The following is a 20,605-nucleotide window of genomic DNA, read 5'->3' as shown; positions in this document are numbered from 1 at the left end:
GGTGGCAGGTGGACCAGCGTGGTGGTCTATTGGCCTAACCTCTCTCATTCTGAGAGGAGACTCGAGCTTAGCAGTGAGCCGAATATGGGTTGATAACTTTAAGTTGTGGTCAGTTGTACTTTTTATTGTATATTTGCAATGGTCCGTTGTTAAGTGTTATTTTGTTGATCCCTAAATATGTGGTTAAGGGGGTTTTGTTTTCTAATAAAATAGTTTTATATAGCCTGACTTATATGTCTCCGAGCGCCACAGTGACTTATTAATTGCACTGCTTAGTGTGCTAGTAAAAGAAAATTGTTTTTCCGCTACATAGTGTGGCATTTTTTCATCTGATTTGGATAATAATTAAAGAAAAAAAACAAAAATAAGTAATCTAAAATTATAATCACAGCCCTAAACTAGTTCGCAAGTGTGAGAGGGTGAGATATACTATACACACAGATACGGGCCGGCGGTCCGACGCGATGGTTGTGTGACGCGCCGTGTGCCCCCCCCTCCGCCCCGCGCACCGCACTTTACTTATTTTTGTCAAACCTCACCAGTTACGCCATATTCGTTTTGTTTTATTGTTTATTATTGGCATTAGGCATTATGTTGATGAACCTTTGCCTGTTATCTTAGCAATTAAAAAGTTATGCCATATCCATAGATACGAGAGTACGTGTTCCAATAATTGTAACGGTTAATTAATTTTTATTGTTATTGTGTTTAATTAAATGAAAATGTAGGACAATTGTTATTAAAATATGTGAATAATAGAATAAAATGTGTTCGAAATAAAAATAAATATAAATAATTCTTATCGCAACTTAAATTTGTGACTAAATAAACAAAAATAACAAAAAAAATATTTTATAGTGAGATAGGTACCTACGTAGGTAGATAAAAAGTGTTTTTAGTGCGTAAAATTTAAAAATACCTGCCTACGATAGTGTTTGTGTAAAAATAGTGCCAGATATGTGTACAATGTTTGGTTAAATTACAAAAGATGCATACAAAATGTAAAATTTCACCAACGTGATGTGTAATTAGTGTCGTATTGTGCATTATTTTGGATTTTACAATGGATAAACCATCTTATAAGGTAAGATTTGTAATTTCTAATTAATTTAGAAGTGTAATTAACACAAAAATTAGTTGGAAAGTTTGGCAAATTGATTAAATTGTCAAATTGATTGCGAAATGATCGTCTTGAAGTACTGAGCTAATGTGATTTTTTTTATAATGACGTCATCCATTGTTCTCGGAGACTCCAATAATAGGAAATCATTTACATAATCTATATGCCTACTTATTATTTAAATTCTTATTATTATTTAAATTCTTAGTATTTCGTTAACAAACGTGTAAATAATTCAAAATTGGAACGCCAATTTAAAAAAAAGTATTGTCATTAGTAACTCTAGCCCTACCTCTGTCCGCCATAACAGCAAATTATAGTGACGCGCCGATATAAATTATCATCGATATATCGATGTTGTTTTTATTCATCAATTTTAAATAGTGGTTAAGAAGAATGTGCAGTGCCCATAAAAACTAAAATGAATTTCAGGATGCAAAAAGCCCAAAAAAGTGTAATTTATTTTTTTATCAAAAATAAATAAGGATCTTCTCTATTGATCTGTATGGTATGTAATGTGTGTAGGTACTTACGTGTGTATATGTGTGTATTTTCGTTTTCACGATGTTCTTAGAAATAGATAACTGAATTTGGATGGCTTATTTGTTTTTTAATATTCTCAAAAACTACTATTACGAATTGTTCATAATTATTAAAAAAAAATTTTTTTTAATAATTATGACAAAATCGATTTTGACAAAACTTACGATTAATCTTTTTTTTAATTTTTTAACTTTAACCAATGTTTATTAGAACCCCTTCAGGAAACAAATCCTTTTTCTCGTCAACAGAATATTTAGCGCTTACACCCGCTACACTGCTCTAATGCAAGTGGGCGGGCGCATTATGATAATGATCTTTTAAGACCGGAACTCTTTAATGTGAGACAATAGATCTCATGCCTAATATGTCAATATTTCGTTGAATTTATACGTGAGTTTTTAAATGTATGGCATTTTATGTATGTTTGTATTTTCGCATTTTTCTCAAATTATTGATCTGATTTGTTTTCTAATAGAAAGTTGTTGTAAGTTACAAGAAGATCGGTTGTGTGTTTTTCCTAGGGAATAATGTTGAGTAGGTACGTGCATTAGTTAATATTAAGAAGAAAATTAATTATTATATTATTATAATTAATACTTTGACTTGAATAGTAAAAGTATCAATTAATAGTAGTCAGAGTCAAAGTAATTTTAATATTAAAGCTGGGAGTACAGAAAACATATAAGTACCTACACCTTAACGCGTCCATTTAAGGCTCACTACAAACTCAGTCAGGTATTTTATTGTTATCACCATGACTTGTAGTATGTCAATTTCGTTATTTTTTTTCTTGTTCAAATCTCAATACCACTACGTAATACTAAATCTACCCGTATACATCGCGCCCGCATGATTTGTGCAAATTCACGCGGACAAAGTCGCGGGTGTCAACTAGTATACAATATAATGATTTAGTGTTGTGCCAGATAATATCGATGTCTGCAGTGTTAAAAATACCACACGAGGAGTGTAAAAGCGGCCTTACCGAGTACATTAAGACTAAATTAGACCGGCTATTTATAAACAGCGCCTCACGCCTCGCTCTAGCTGTTTATGGCCGCTTACTGCAATTTATAGCCCAATTGTTACTACTGTCACTGTCAAAAACTGACGCGCACTGTCAAAAGTGGACTAAGTGTGTTATTTATTTACGTTTTCTAGTGGATGCGAGCGACTACATTCGTGTTATATTTTTTTAATATTCTATTTATTACAAACTTTGAAAGTTAATTTTGGGTTAATTGTACAGTAAAGTTGCAAAATCTAAAGCATACGATCGTAATGAAAATAATTCGTAATAGTAGTTTTTAACACAATTTATGTCAGAAATTATTTATGTATAATTATGTATGAATATGATAAGCATAACGGATTTTAATTGTATTAGCTGAAAACTGTCTCGACACGTCAGCTTTTGAACAAAAAACATGCATCGTAATTGTTTCATTCGAAGCTACGATGCCTCAAACACACACGTCAAACTTACAACACTTCTCTTTTTTACGTTGGGGGGTAAAGAAACCATCTCATTCGCGATAAATAAACAAACAAACAATGCAGCCCAAGTCAAAGAATGTAAAGGACCTTTTTTATAAGTTTTGTATTCCTTTAAAGTCCTGTCAAATTACGTTTTTTGGCTGCCGATTCGAGTTAGCAGATTCACGTCGAGCTACACGGCTATTGAAGAGAAAGGATATCTCCTATAAGGATATATTTGATTGTCTCCATAAACGGTTTAGAAGCCAGATTTTACAAAATCAAGCCAGCCTTATGATACATATCAATTAATTATTATCATTTACAAATTATAATTATCTTTGTCATTATAAAATTCATCAATAGTTACCTTGGCTATGCCAAAACTTTTAAATTATCATTATTATTTTATTTTATTTTATATTTATATTTATGAAATACGTGAATGAAATCAGTATTTATCTCAAGTTATGGTAGTGAATTCATTTACAACAAATATATATTAACGATTGAAAGTGAAGTTATAGTTAACTTTGTGCTATTAAGACCAACTGGTCTAGTATTTTGAAATAAGGAAACGCTTTCACGAGACTAGCCGTGCTTCTCGCAGCTGCTTTACAATTTAAATGTATGTGAGGCCGTAAAAATTCATTGTCGACCGCTGCCCGCCCGTCCCCTTGACGCGGAGTGGAAAACATTTTTCCTCGTAAAAACAATTGTTTACTGCTTAATTGGAATTGTTTATTTGTTTTATCTTATTTATGTTTTAACTTTAAACCCTTACTTATTTCCATTTGTAAATCTTTGCTACAGCTTGCGTGTGAACGTTAAACAGGCGGTACACGAGCTTAGCTATTTTGTAAAAAATAAGCGTCTTTATTTATCTTTATATAAGTTAAAAAATATAAACACATTTTTTTCTCTCTTTCTATTTTTCAAAGGTAAAGGCTTAACAGCTTCAAAAATTTTAAACATATAACTTTTAAACGTTTTGTTGACAAAATATTTACATTTAAGTATTTATTTATTAAATATTTTCAGTGTTTAGCCTGTTTATTAAATAATAATACAATGACACTTTTTATTTCAAATAACGGTTACCTATTTAATATATTTATTTATGATATGAACAGCTTGTACATTAACTATTTATTTTGCAGTTTAATATTAAAGTTAACTTTTTTTATTGTTTCGCTTAGCTAAACTAGATTTTTTTCACGATTTACAATTATAAAATGTACACACATTGGAAAATTAATTGTAAAATTAATTTTCATTAAGAGAGAAAATTGTTTTTCTCATAATTAACTAATATTCGAGTTAGTGTTTGTTCACTTGGCGACGAATGGGGTCAATGACACTGATACGTTGACGCCATCTGTAAATGGTGATGCGTTATTGTCTCACACACTTAACGCCTTTTTTATTGCATTGTCAGTAGTACTAGAAGAACTAGGTACTATTTTAAACGACTTTAAAGGAGAGGTTCTGTATTTGACCCAAATATACCCGACCCGTATGTGTGTGTCCGCGGTTTTCTACGTTGATTATATTTTTCAAAGGAACATAAATGTTGTGTGTAAGGTAAGGTTTACTTACGGGTAAACCCCCGGGGCGTTGGTTACATATAAATTTTAATATTATTTATTAAAATTTATATGCAAACGACGCCCCGCGGCTTTACCCGTGAGTATACGAGATAAAATATAGCCCACGATACTCAAAAATAACGTAACTTCCTAGTGGTTAAAGAATTTTTAAAATTGATTCTGTAGATTTAGAGATTACCCCCTACAACACAACAAACTTTACCTCTTTGTAATTTAAGTATAGATTATTTAGTATTAGTAAAAGAAGTACGAAGTAGTAGTAGAAGTAGAAAGTAGTAGCGCAATATTTCACTTCCCCTCCAATTGGTCGTATAGACTAGGACTACCCCTAATACTGTAACTTTGTATGACAATTGTTTTACAGGCGAAGATCAAACCCATGACCTCTCGAAATCCGAGAAGAATCCGTGGGGAAGAATGACCGAATGTCGGCAAATATACCAACTCGAGTGGGATATACAAATTAAAGCGCACTGAAAGAGAATATTGATGAGTTGATCGAAAGTGTAATTAATAATTTCATAACCTTCGGGGGGCTTTTCAAAATTGTCAATTTTATTTTTTTGTGGCTTAACATTCATTCTTTATTATTATTTAAATATTAAACAGGTAACTTGAGCTGCAATTGTCGTCAATTTTGTTTAACCTTCCCATAACTGTGATAATAATAACAACTTTGACTTTATTGCAACTGTGTACACATAAGGTGGTAAATGACATCAATTGTTTTATAATTTGCCGCTTCGGATGTGCATTATGTGTGACACTAGACACATCACCCGCGACATTGCATTTATTTACATTTTGTCTTATAATGTACAATAGTATAGTATTCACCTGTGTATTAAACATAGCCTGTGTTATTTGCTGATAATATAGCTTTATTTTGGTGAAGGAACTTTTAAATCTGTTTAGTAGTTTAGCCCTGAAAGTGTAACAAACAAATAAATAAACTCACATTCGCGTTTACAATAGCGGGCGTACGCAACTCCGTTCGCGGTTAACTCTGTTTTTCACAAATCCCGCGAAAACTATATATATGGACAATACCGCATAATATAATATCTAATTTTTAATTTCCAGACATATATTTTCAATAGTTGTGGCGTGGGAGTGACAAACATACACAACTTTTCGCCCTTATCATAATTAGAGCGATATTATGTACTTAATTTTATTAGTTTTTTTTTTAAGATATATTAATTTTATTTATATACATTAACACTCAATACGACACGAATGACGAATAAAATATATAAAATAAAACTAAGAATTGCACAGTAAATTAAATTTAAATTTATAATAAATAAAATAATTATAACAAATACACACCATCTAATTGTTCACCCAGAGGCAAGGTACCTAATACACTACCCCTCTGGATAGCAAGGCTTAACCTTTGAGCCAAATAAGCGCCAGCTCTTGGGTCACCTGAAGCATGGACCAATTTGTTAGACAAATTGGTTATTTTATTAGTTATTTAATTCAAATTCTCTTTTATTATACTATATTTATTATTCCTTTAGACAATAGATATCAATTGAATATCATTTATAATTGTAATTGATGTTAATTTTATTTTAATTCATTGCTTTTTAAATTGAAGTTCAATTTGAAATCAATTAGTTTTATCGATATTACCTTGTTTATTGTTGTGCATCCCTATTGTGTATGCTACGTCATCTAGATATTATTAGGACGAATACTTACGTAAAGCTTTATCTATTTTGTTTTGTTCCGTGATAGCTCAGTTGACCGTGACCTCTGCCTCCGATTCCGGAGGGTGTGGGTTCGAATCCTGTCCGGGGCATGCACCTCTAACTTGTCAGTTATATGCCGTTTAAGAAATTAAATATCACGTGTCTCAAACGGTGAAGGAAAACATCGTGAGGAAACCTGCATACCAGAGAATTTCTTAATTCTCTGCGTGTGTGAAGTCTGCCAATCCGCATTGGGCCAGCGTGGTGCACTATTGGCCTAAGCCCCTAACCGCTCTTATTCTGAGAGAAGACTCGAGGTCAGCAGTGAGCCGATTATGAGTTGATAATGATGATGATTTATTTTTTACTAAACTCAGTGTTCTTTTTGAATTAATAAATTAAATTAAATGTTTCCGGTTCGGCCGCTATTCGTCGATTTGTCTTAACGAGATAATATGTCGTAGCGCGCATGTAAGGCCTACTGGGCCCTTTAAAATAGGCTGATAATATAACGTTTGACGTTTGGGGGTTCTAGGTTCGATCTCCGGCTGGACCGATTGAGGTTTTTTTAATCGGTCCAGATCTGACTGGTGGGAATCTTCGACCGTGGCTACCGACACAGACGGTACCGCCAAGCGATATAGCGTTCCGGAACTATGTGTAGAAACCACAAGGGGTGTAGATTTTCATCCTCCTCCTAACAAGTTAGCCCGCTTTCCAACTTAGATTGCATCATTACTTACCATGAGGTGAGATTGTGGTCAAAGGCTAACTTGTGAAGATTAAAGGAAAAACGTAACAATCCATTTACCTACGTATAAAAACCCACAATGATAAGTCCCATTGTAATGATATCAGATATTATCCATTTATCTATTCTCGCAATTTTCAAAACGGAGCGTTTGACAAAAATAATAGTTAATAATTTGTTTGACGTTTAGTATATTATCAAGTAACATTGTGACGTCACAAAATGGACGACAGCATTTTTTGACGTTTGGAAAATTTGAAAAATAAATGATTTTTTTAATACATCTTTAACTTTTGTTATTTATCATTATCAACCCATATTCGGCTCACTGCTGAGCTCGCGACTCCTCTCAGAATGAAAAGTGCTAGGCCAAAAGTTCACCACGCTGGTCCAATGTGGATTGGCAGACTTCACACACGCAGAGAATTGAGAAAATTCTCTGGTATGCAGGTTTCCTCACGATGTTTTTCCCTTGACCGTTTAGAGACACGTGATATTCAATTTCTTAAAATGCACACAACTGATAAGTTGGAGGAGCCCCGGACCGGATTCGAACCCACACCCTCCGGAATCGGAGGCAGAGGTCATATCCACTGGGATATCACGGCTCTCTTTTATTAATTAAATCGATATATTTCGGATCCTTATTCCATGTACTACACGAAATTAATATTGTTTCATTTAATAAAACAATAATATTTACTAAATTAAATTACCTAACCTGTTATAAAGATAAAATAAAAGAAAATATAAAAATATATTGTTTATATTAAATTTGATATGAGTCAACTACCCTATTATGTCAGTAAGAAGCGTGCACATTATAGTTGTGTGATATAAATCGAACCCGTACCACCCGTACCAAGAGTCAGTTACAACCGCTGCGCCACAGCGGCCCTGGCAATAATATAATACGTGTGTCGTTAAACCTTGGCTGGCTCTATACTTTATGTGTGCCAGCGGCTCCCAAACTTTGCGACCTAGCTTCTTAATACTTTATTACTGTATTCTATGCTATTAAGTATTTTTATGCTAAGAAAATACATTTAACAAAATTTGTCTAAAACACAAGAGTACTTACGTATAAAAATTTCAATAGTCACTAAAAATATATGTACTACCTACTAGGCAATATATATAGATATTCTATGTAATGTTAATGTGAGGAATGAAATATTTATAGAAACACAAGAAATGTTAATTCATTTAAATATATAAAGTATAAAGCCGACGAACCCATGCGATAACGTCACCCAGGTCCGACAAAATACGCCCTACGTACTCCGGTTTCGGGGTGGAACGTACGTAGTCGTACGTAGTAGTACTAATACTGATATTGTAAAGAGGTAAAGACTGGATGTAACTACTTAACCAATAGGGATGATGACTGTTTTTTAAATTGTATATAAATCAAGAGTATGCAATTTTCTAAAAGTAACAGGATATCTGCGATTATTACTTTCGGAGCTACAGGGGTTTAAAGAGTCAGATTTGCGGCGCTGCCGCGGATCCCTGAAAAACGCTCCATACAAAATGGTTTTAGTGACGTCGTTGGCTCGCTGGCCGTTAGATTTGTATGGGCGTTCAAACAAAATTACTAATATCTTTGTTATTTGTGCGTTTATGTTTATAGTTCATTTATTGAAAAATGTCACATTTAATGTAAGGAAGCTAAAACTGTATGAATTTTCATCAAATTACGATAAAAAAATTTAATAGATTTTGATATTTTATAATCTTATTTATTTTGCAAATATCCAGACAATCTTTGCTTTTTTTGTATAATTTAGTTAAACTTGACCTTATTTACCCGAATGTATCATAAAAATCAATATATTCAAACCTAGTCATCATCCCCATTGAAAAATTCTTTTACCACTAGAAAATCACTTTCCCCACATTCTCACAGACACAGAAACCACGCGGGCGAAACCATGCGGCGTTGGCTAGTATTAAATCCAAAGGCAGGCCTTTAACGATCTGCCAACACCATATATGGCTCGCGTTGTTCTGTTATCACTTATCACGATTGATACGAGCCCTGATAGTGTAGTTGATAACAGCCCCTAAGCACGTTAGCATTGAATCAGCGCTGGGTTTTACCCGCGGATGTCCGAACTAATTATTAATTTATTTATTAAGTATGTACAACTAGAGGACGCACGCGACTTCGCTCGCGTGTCAAATTCAGATTTTCACAAATCTCACAGGAAACATGCATTTTAAACCGATTTTAAAAAGGAGGTTCACAATGTGACACGTATGTCTTTTTCAGGGCCCCCGTAAGGGCTACTGACGCCTGTGTGCGAATAATGATTTTGGCGCTCCTTAAGGCATTGTGAATTCTTTTTTTTAACCGACTTCAAAAAAATGAGGAGGTTTCTTAATCAATTTTAAAAATTCCTTTTTTTGTTCGAAAGTTTGTTCGACATTTTATAATATGTATTGGTTATTTTTTTTGCAACCTTCTTTGGGCCCTTGGTTGTGGCGCCTCTAAAGGATGGCATTAGGATGCTTTGCACACTTTGCACATATGGTAGCGGGGGTCCTGGTCTTTTTTTAAGTTTGTTAACTACCTCATGTCTTCCTCATTTACTAACCAATTTTTAAAGTTCTTTTTTTTTTGTTTTTTTCAAACTAATACTAAAAATTTTTATTTGTCTATACTGATATTATAATGATGAAAGATTTGATAGTTTGTTTGTTTGTTCGCATTGAATAGACTCTGAAAAAACTGGACCTCCTCTCCTCATGCCTGATTCGATCACGCAGAGATACTCCTAGCATAGCCTTCTTATTAGGCCCACAGTTATATCTTAATAGTACATATCTTAATCCATACTAATATTACAAATGTGAAAGTGTGTGTGTCTGTCTGTTTGTTTGTCCGTTTATCAAAACGGAGCGACAAATTGATGTGATTTTTTTAGGTATAGATAGTTGAAAGGATGTAGAGTGAATTAGGCTCTACTTTTTGTCTCTTTCTAATCCCCATTTCCCTAAAATGGGGGGGTGGAAGTTTGTATGGAGCATTCCAAACTTGTTTTAATTTTTTATTCTTTACAAGTTAGCCCTTGACTACAGGTTTCTACACGACATCGTACCGGAACGCTAAATCGCTTGGCGGTACGTCTTTGCCGGTAGGGTGCTAAATAGCCACGGCTAAAGCCTCCCACCAGCCAGACTTGGACCAATTAATAAAATCTCAAACGGCCCAGCCGGGGATCGAACCCCGGACTTCCGATTTGTAAATCCACCGCGCATACCACTGCGCCATAGAGGCCGTCAAACTTATTAAGGTAGAAAGCTAAACATTGGTATGCAGAGTATTTGTTACCTTAGGGTAGGGGTAGGGGTAGGGATAGGGAAAGGGAAGAATGCACATTCGTCAAAGTGAAGCTTGGTCCTCCGGTAGTAGTACTATTAAAAATCAGTAATGTATTTGATGTAAAGCAAATGTTTACAAACTTTGGCAACAGCTGTCTTGCCATTACTATGTACGGACGTCTCGCGTTTCACAGATTTCAGGGTTGCCACTTGCTTACGAAATACTGTTGAAACTAAACTGAAACAGTACATTATGAAATGCATCCATGAACAATAATTTGAAAAACTGGAGTGATTTTTATATCTATACTATTAGTAGCGCCCGCGACTTCGTCCGCGTGGAATTGAATTTTTCACAAATCCCGCGGGAATTGGCGATTTTTCCGGGACGAAAAGTAGCCTATGTGTTAATCCAGAGTAAAATGTATTTCCTTTCCAAAATTTAGCCAAATCGCTTCAGTAGCTGCTGCGCAAAGGAGGACAAACATACTTACACACATACATTTTCGTCTTTATTATATTAGTGTGATTAAAAGTAGAACTCTCTTCCGAACCGGTAGCAGATTGACTACTTAATAACATAATGATTTTAAACTTATTTCGTGGTTGTTCATTATGAATGTTATTTAAACGGGTACAAAAAGAACAAGAAAGAGGGTAGATCGATTCTGCCCCTAACAGCTGACTTCACTTCTCATCTCGCAACTTCAGTCCCGTCGTGACCACGGTCCATGCAACTGGGTCGAAATATCAACAATAAAAATCTCGTCGTTTTATCGTGGTATGTACCCGTTTAAATGACATTCATACTTAATAACATACTTACTTAACTTATCAAAACTGTCAACTTTAATTTAATTAATTTAATTTGATTAACACAATAAAATAAATTGACAATAAGTATGTAATTTATTTTTTGTTTTTTTGGTAACCCTAATTTTTTATCACGTTCGCTATCCCTTGGTTAGGATGAAAGAGAGCGCAGATACTGAACACAGTGTGAAAGAGAGAGATAGTTGTAAACCCTTCGAACTCAACATCCAAAATGAACTTTATTTATATTTGTTTAAGAGTTTATATTGATTGTCGAGAAATAATATGGTGGCACAATATAATCCATACTAATACGAATTCACTTGTCTGTTTTTCACACCTAAACTGTCAAACCTATTTTGATGATTTTTTTTTTTTATTCTTTACAAGTTAGCCCTTGACTACAATCTCACCTGATGGTAAGTGATGATGTAATCTAAGATGGAAGCGGGCTAACTTGTTAGGAGGAGGATGAAAATCCACGCTCCTATCGGTTTCTACACGACATCGTACCGGAACGCTAAATCGCTTGGCGGTACGTCTTTGTCGGTAGGGTGGTAACTAGCCACGGCCGAAGCCTCCCACCAGCTAGACCTGGACCAATTAAGAAAACCTCAATCGGCCCAGCCGGGGATCGAACCTAAGACCTCCGTCAATAAATCCACCGCGCATACCACTGCGCTACGGAGGCCGTCAAATTATGATGATATTCAATAGTAGCACGCCCCCGGTTTCGACCCCATAGCTCCCGTTACTGTATACATAGGGGTATTATATATAGTTTATGTTACTCGGTGAAGATGTAGCTTTCTAGTGGTGAAAGATTTTTCAAAATCGGTCTAGTAGCTTCGGTGCCTATTTGTATTTCGGAGGTAATTGATACAGGCAGTTTTTAAGTCTCATCGTACTTCTCTATGATTTTAACCGACTTCCAAAAAGGAGGAGGTTCTACGTTCGGCTGTATGTATGTTTTTTTTTTTTTTTATCGACGTTACATAATTTAAGATTTTTTTTTGATTGTTTTTAATAGAACCTTACTTAATTAGTTATTACAAACAACACAACATCACTAGCAGCTAATGTAACTGTATGATTTGCAAATAAATAAATTGAAATTGAACATTTTTCGTTTTTGCATCAAAAGTAGTTGGAATATTATGAAATTGAAATATTATATATGTTAATTTTCGCAAAAGTCTCATAAAAGTCATTGTATTCAAAGGTAGTCAAACGGAAGTTACTATTTACACGTACGCCGTACGAATTAGTTTATTTTAATTCGTACGGCTAGTCGTACGACTAGCTTCTTCCTAATCAAATACCTTTTTCTTTTTTTTTATTTATTTTAGGCAGTTAAGTGACTGCAAATTCGCAAAAACGCTCTGCTTATTATGAGGGTTCAAAAAACCTGTGTTTTTTAAAGAATTTTCCAATTTGTAGCCCATTAACCCACATTGGAATAGCATGGTGGGTCTCATATTCACCTTCAATAAGTATAGTGGAGCCCCTATAGTGGGCCGTTGAATACGCTGATAATGATGATAGCGCTTACCCTAGTTAAAACATTGTGCACTCCTCTGATTTTAAGCGGCTTCTAGTTAAATACAAGTCCGCGAGCTAATTTATATAAATCTCAAGCGCCGGGGTTTTTATAAAGACTGCCATCACTTAAATTGGCGGAGTAAAGGACACCATTAGGGCCGGAGTACATCTGGCGTGACGCTGCGGTTTTGCACATATATACTAGGAGACGCCGTGTGGTTCCCGTTCCCGTAGGAATACGGGGATAAAATATATTATTACCTTATATATAAAATATAACATTCCTCGATAAATGGGCTATCTAACACTGAAAGAATTTTCCAAATCGGACCAGTAGTTCCTGAGATTAGCGCGTTCAAGCAAACAAACAAACAAACTCTTCAGCTTTATAATATTAGTATATTTTGTGTCTGTGACGTCACCACATTCACAATTCATGCATGTGTAGCGTCTATGAATGAACGCACAATGACGTTTCCATTTCGGTTTGATGTCATATTTATAGCTTCATATTTTACCAATTTTTGGCTTAGGAGGCTTCGGCCGTGGCTAGTTACCACCTTACCGGCAAAGACGTACTGCCAAGCGATTTAGCGTTCCGGTACGATGTCGTGTAGAAACCGAAAGGAGAGTGGATTTTCATCTTTCTCCTAACAAGTCGTACCGGAAGACCTGGACCAATTAAGAAAATCTTTATCTGCCCAATCGAACCCAGGACCTCCGTTCAAAATTGTAAATCCACCGCGCATACCACTGCGCCACGGAGGCCGTCGTTTTGAGCGTTTGCAAGTCGGGTAAAAAGTCGCAGATATGCGGCGACCCTAACGATCCGCCTCGGGGCTGTTTCAATTTTATACTTATTGATTCGGCACTCGCGCTAGCAGTACCGTCCGCAAAAATATATTTGACGTGAAATATTAATTAGCAGATACCTAAGTACTTAAATAAATATTATAAAGTAGAAAGATTTTCGTTTATTTGTTTGTTTGCATGGAATGATTAGGCTCCGTAATATATTTAAGTAACTTGACAGATTTAAAGAGTTATGTAACCAATAGAAAGCATTCTTACCAGCGAGTAAGGTGGGCTATATTTTGTCTCCGTATGCTTATAGGAACGGGAGAAGTTTTAATGGTAATGGGGATGATGACTAGGTTTGAATATATTGATTTTGATGATACATTCGGGTAAATAAGATCAATGCTAACTAATTTATACATAAAAAGCAAAGATTGTCTGGATAATTATATAAATTATTTTTATCGTAATTTGATGAAAATTCATTATAGTTTTAGCTTCCTTACATTAAATGTAACATTTTTCAATAAATGAACTATAAACATTAACGCACAAATAACAAAGATATTAGTAATTTTGTTTGAACGCCCATACAAACCTAACGATCAGCGAGCCAACGACGTCACTAAATCGTACCATTTTGTATGGGGCGTTTTTCAGGGATCCGCGGCAGCGCCGCAAATCTGACCCTTTAAATCTCTGTAGCTCCGAAAGTAATGATCGCAGATACCCTGTTACTTTTACAAAATTGCTTTACTATTAGCGTACTCTTAATTTATATACAATTTTAAAAACTGCCATCATCGCTATTAACTATTGATCTTTATTAAGTAACAACCTAGTAAAATATTCAACTGAGAAATGTCATCTACCTACTGTATGATATCCACGAAGGATTGTCAGTAGGCATTGGATGACATTTTTAGCTATAATCTAAATTATGATCAGTTAGCATTAAATAAACAATGAATACGAAATCAAGTGACTTAAGAACTACCTATTAATAATAGCTAGTTGGCTTTCATATTATGTTCATCGATATATGTCTTAGTTAGTGAATAGGCCAGCTGGCCTGAAATGGACCATGTTCTTTGTCTTGTTTTGCCGACGCTGCAGTAGAAAGGCCATATCCGGCTGAGATTGTCGCATCTACCCACGGCAACTTTGGTGTTATTCACCCCTTTCATTGTTATTATGGTTCACTACTGTTTAATTCACAAATTATCTACACTAACATTATAAAGAGGAAAGATTTGTTCGTTTGTTTGATTGTGACTATGCTTTTCCGCGGAAAAAAGTTCTTGAGTTATAAGTGGAGTAACTAACACAACTTTCTTTTATATATATAGATTGATTGTATCATAATACTGGTTGTGTGTTTGTATGTTTGTGTGTTACGTGAACACTTATTTGCTGTCGGTACGCGACAAAATGGCCGCATCCGGCGCGGTCAGAAACGTTCGCGTGCTCGTCGGTTTACTACTAACTTATAGCTTGCATTTTATTGTCCCCCATATTTAGATTTTGCCTGCAATGACCTCTATGGCCCAGTGGTTAGACTGCGACTGCGGATCGTAAGCTTCTTGATTCGAGCCCGGAAGTATGCTTTACGTTCTTTAGAGAAATTGTCAGTTGTAGCCTAGGCCTAACTAGACATAAATCTTGTAAAAATAAAAGACATTGTCTACCAATAGCGGTATAGCCGGAAATTTCGTCGAAAGAGACAACGATTTTTCCGGTGTAGCGCTATCGGTTGTCAATATGTTATTTTGTCAAAAGTGATCCTCTGAAGGGCTTAATTCTCTATTACTACTGATTCCCCATCTTCGTATTGTTAAAAGTTACTCGATTACATATATATGTATATTAACATAATAAATTAATGATTATATTAACATTGATTATTTATGTTATTGTTGATTGGAGGTATTAGTGTTGGTTTAAATAAGAGGGTATTTGATGACTTGAGCTCAGTTGTTTGTGAGGCAGCGTAGACACCGTCTCGCTGCCAGTCGCGTTAGTGATTTTGTGCAATAACGTTGTGTGATGTAACTATTGCTTATCATTAATTGTTTAGTGTGGGTATGGAGAACATGTCGGGCAGGGAAGGTGAGTGTTAGTAAGTCAGAAGGGATCCCTTAAACCAGAGTTTCTCAAACTTTTGGCTCCATGAACCCCTGTTAAAATTTCCAAGTGACAGCGAACCCCTTACTAACAAATGAAACCCAAAAGCCAAAGAAAAAAATAAATTTGACTGTTGAAGAAAATAAGGTTTTTATTTGATGGATTCAATGTTAGGAGTAATTTTGGACAATTTAAACCTTAGTATAGACTCAGTATCGGTTATAAAGCCATCTAAATTTTGTCACGAATCCCCTGCCGTCGAATGGCGACCCCTAGGGGTTCGCGTACCCCACTTTGGGAAACCCTTTTAAACCTACACCCAAGTCCTGGGACCTACTCGAATTGTTTCCTCTACCACAAAAAAATGGTACAATCGCTGTCCCTGCTACTCGACATGTCACACATAGTTTCTCCCGCGTGGTTCCCGTTCCCGTAGGAATATAGGGATAATATATAGTCTATAGCCTTCCTTGATTAATGGGCTATCTAACACTAAAAGAACTTTTCAAATCGGATCAGTATTTCCTGAGATTAGCGCGTTCAAACAAACAAACTGTTCAGCTTTATAATATTAGTATAGATTAACTACCCTATTATGTAAACCGGTAGACGTCTGTCGCTACCGCTGTCTGCCACACGACTGACTCGCCACTTTGGTGCCCGACGTGTAAACTCCACAACGCGGGTAGTCCACAAAGTACACACGTATTGAGCGTGCGTTTGTCCCCAGCTGGTGGGCGCGCCGTGCGGGCAGCACGGCCAGTACACCTTCTACAAGGCCATCCGGCTGACGGCGCCCGCCGAGCGCATCTACGCCATCGGCGACTTCTTCTTCGTGAGGATCTGGCAGGACTCCGAGCTGGTCTCCATCGGTGAGTGCCCTCTTAACTTAAGCTAACAAGTTACCGATAAACTCCGATACTGACGTCACCTGCCTGTTGCCTCTGGGGCTTTTCAAGTAGTTATTTTTTTATTCTTTACAAGTTAACCCTTGACTGCTATCTGATGGTAAGCGATGATCTAAGATTGAAGCGGGCTAACTTGATAGGAAGAGGATAAAAATCCACACCTCTTTCGGTTTCCGAAAGCTTTACCTACTTATTTTTGCTGACAAGGGGACAGCTTTTGACGGTGGCGCAGTGGTATGCGTGGTGGATTTACAAGACGGAGGTCCTGGGTTCAATCTTAGCTTGGCCGATTGAAGTTTTCTTATTTGGTCTAGGTCTGGCTGGTGGGAGGCTTCGGCTGTGGCTAACCACCCTACCGACAAAGACGTACCGCCAAGCGACTTAGTATTCCGATGATAGATACGATGTCGTGTAGAAACCGAAAGGGGTGTGGATTTTCATCCTCCTCCTAACAAGTTAACTTCCATTTTATACTGCATCATCACTTCCCATCAGGTGAGATTGTAGTCAAGGGCTAATTTGTAAGGAATAAAAAAATCCTATACCTGACCCCGCACTAGTAAGCGCAGTGTTGGTCGACCCCCCACTAGGTGGACTGACGACATCAAGCGAGTCGCAGACATTCGCTGGATGCAGGCGGCTCAGTATCGTGATGTTTGGAAGTGCCTACAAAAGGCCTGCAGTGGACGTCCATCAGCTGATATGATGATGATGATTAGATCGTTGATCATATACTTTGACAGAAAAGTAACGTCTAGCGAGTCATGTCCTATACAATAATCGGTCTGAGACTATCCCAGAGTAGGTACCACTGAGGTAGAATGAATATCAACCGATAGATACTTCGCAACGTCTAGTTTGGGAGGTAGGAGCGCAAAAACGGAGCCATTTGCCGGCAGCCGTTGCGTAATACGATTTTTTTTTTTAATCTTTACAAGTTAGCCCTTGACTACAATCTCACCTGATGGTAAGTGATGATGCAGTCTAAGATGGAAGCGGGCTAACAGGTTAGGAGGAGGATGAAAATCTACGCCCCTTTCGGTTTCTACACGACATCGTACCGGAAGGCTAAATCGCTTGGCGATACGTTCTTAACGGTAGGGTGGCGCAGTGGTATGCGCGGTGGATTTACAAGACGGAGGTTCTGGGTTCGATCCCCGGCTAGGCAGATTGGTCCAGGTCTGGCTGGTGAGAGGCTTCGGCTGTGGCTCAGTACCGCGATGTTTGGAAGTGCCTACAAAAGGCCTATGTCCTGCAGTGGACGTCCATCTGCTGATGTGATGATGATGAATATGACCAACGTTGCTGGTTGCAGGCGAGCTGCAGCTGCTGTGGACGGACCGCGTGTCGGACCAGACGCTGGTCTCCCTGCGGCTGTACTTCCTCCCAGAGAACACCCCCGACGGCAGGGGGTTGCACGGAGAGGTCAGTGACCCAAGCACTTCATACATGCATTAAACCACTGCATACCCTATGTTCGATCTTGCCATTACCATGCAGGTAGTTTGAGAAAAACCACATCAGAATTGTGTCAATCGTCAATCAATGTCAGATGTCGGTTTGACAACTGAGCAGCGTCACCTCTGGAAGACGCCATCTTGGACTACCTTGCCACATATTGCATCATCCAGCCGTGCTGTGTGCATGTCGTACCTGTACGCGTGTTTCTTTCATTCGGCCGTGCCTAAGAAACAAATTCGCACCGTGTTTCTTGCAAGAACAATCTGTGTGTTTGTGTGTGCCTACCTCCTCAAAAAAGACCTACTCCAAGTCGCAGGCTCTCCTTGGTGTTGCCGTGCTGCCATTGGGGGCGAGTTATGCAAGGTTGGTGTGGATCACAAGTTACTTGTTTGGTTTTGGCAGAAATCAGCATACATACATACATACAAAACTACAAATAAATACAGTCCATTCATCACATATATTAATAACCAGCGTAACATTAAATTAGTGCATAAAACCGCACACCCTAGCAAATGTTTTGTTAAGACTTAGCCAATGCACATTTTTCCAGTTTGGTTAAAGGAGATGGTCCAAAATTGTATGGAGCCTAAGTCCAGTCATTGTACCCTGGCGGAAATAAAAGAAAATATTTTTTTTAACTATTTTTGATTATACAAATCTACGAATTTACTTTAATTCTTTCGAAATGCAACACTAATACGGGTAATAATGGCGGATTGATGACGTATTCAATGCAGTAGTCGATTTGACGTTTGCTGTCAATTGTCATGTCATAGTTGCTCTATGGGCGCCATCTTGATACAACTCAAAAACTTGGGTTTTAATTTTATTTATTTCTTATTTTTTAGTTACATTTATTCACTTTAATAAATTTTGATAAGATCCTTGTATTTTTAAAATTTTAATGATACGGGGTACAAGAGTGGACCTGAAATGGACCATCTCCGTTCTTAGAAGTGCATACCCTGATTAACAACCTTGGGCACGCCACTGCCCGCTTACGTTATACCCACCGACGTGCATAAGGTTCTTACAGCCGGGCTAGCATGGGCAAGGGATAAAATTTTTATCCACCCATTATATCCACTGACTAAGGATATAAATCCACCCGTCATAGCATGGCCACAAGGGAAAGACAAATTAATCCCCGATTGACATTACGCGTGGAGATCTTTTCCTCGACTATGGCATATGGAGTGGATAAAATGATATACTTTGGGACTTTTGACATTTAAACGCGATAAATTTATCCCTGTGAAGTTGATGTGGGGATAAAACTTTACTTAAAAAAACAATTATGTCTCGCATGTTTTGGTCTTTAACAATTGCTTCGCAATATGGGGTAGGGTAGGGGTAGGGTAGGGGTAGGGTAGGGTGGGGTAGGGGTGGGGTAGGGGTGGGGTAGGGGTTGTGTAGGGGTGGGGTAGGGTAGGGGTAGGGTAGGGTGGGGTAGGGGGGTAGGGGGGGTAGGGGTGGGGGGGTAGGGGGTAGGGGTTGTGTAGGGGTGGGGTAGGGGTGGGGTAGGGGGGGAGGTAGGGGGGGTAGGGGGAGGGGTTGTGTAGGGGTGGGTTGGGGGGAGGTAGGTGGTAGGGGGAGGGGGTATGGGGGGGGTAGGGTAGGGGTAAGGTAGGGGTGGGGTAGGGGTAGGGTAGGGGTAGGGTAGGGCAGGGGTAGGGCAGGGGTAGGGTAGGGGTAGGGCAGGGGTAGGGTAGGGGTAGAGGTAAAGAAGGGTAGAGTAGGGATAGAGAATAAGTGCACTTATGTCACAACGAAGCTTGACCGGGTCCGCTAGTATGATAGATACTATAGATACCTACTACAAACCACCGCAAAAAACAATCACCAAACAAAACAATGCCAACAGAAAACAGATAAATAATATGCACAAAATAACCAAATATTATCAAATTTACGTTTATTTCGGACTATTAATATACCTAATGCCAATTTATAAGATATATACAAATGGGTTGACAAGTCTTTCCCTCCGTTTATCCACCGGGGATATTATATCCACCGGCGTGCCCATGCGCGGTGAGTGGATAAAACGAGTGTGGGGGATAAACGTTTTATCCTCTCCCCGTGGATAAATTTCTCCCTTGCCCGTGCTAGCCCTGCAGGGGCAAATTTTCCAAACGTCAAAAATGCTGTCGTACGTTTTGTGACGTCACAATGTTACTTGATGTAGGTAGGTACTATAGCTTGGAAACTTCGTTCGTAACATCGTTACGTCGTTCATGCACCTCACTTCCCCGCACGCAATATTTCACGCCCGCGCAGTCTATCCCCCCGTCGCCCGCACATCATGGAAGTGTCATCAACGAATTTGCCAGACTAATTGTCAACTAATATTTTTGTCAAACGCTCCGTTTGTAAGGGATTTGTTATAGTGACGTCATGAAACAGTTGAAATATAGACTGTCATGGCC

At 37.6% G+C, this 20,605-nt stretch overlaps 1 protein-coding gene across 1 annotated transcript in view; it reads left to right on the top strand.

Moving 5' to 3' along the window:
* Positions 1-452: 452 nt before the first annotated feature.
* Positions 453-20,605, top strand: part of LOC112053811 (uncharacterized) — a 74,544-nt gene continuing 54,391 nt past the window's right edge. Inside the window, exons 1-3 of the mRNA XM_052889507.1 lie at positions 453-1,084; positions 16,535-16,676; positions 18,028-18,137. Coding sequence (XP_052745467.1) covers positions 1,064-1,084; positions 16,535-16,676; positions 18,028-18,137 — 273 coding nt within the window. The 5' untranslated portion in view covers positions 453-1,063. The remainder of the gene's footprint in view (positions 1,085-16,534; positions 16,677-18,027; positions 18,138-20,605) is intronic.

The sequence above is a fragment of the Bicyclus anynana genome, chromosome 26 (assembly GCF_947172395.1).
Source record: "Bicyclus anynana chromosome 26, ilBicAnyn1.1, whole genome shotgun sequence".
NCBI lineage: Eukaryota > Metazoa > Arthropoda > Insecta > Lepidoptera > Nymphalidae > Bicyclus > Bicyclus anynana.
Note: the sequence above shows the minus strand (reverse complement) of the source record. Positions and strands in the feature narration are given on the sequence as shown.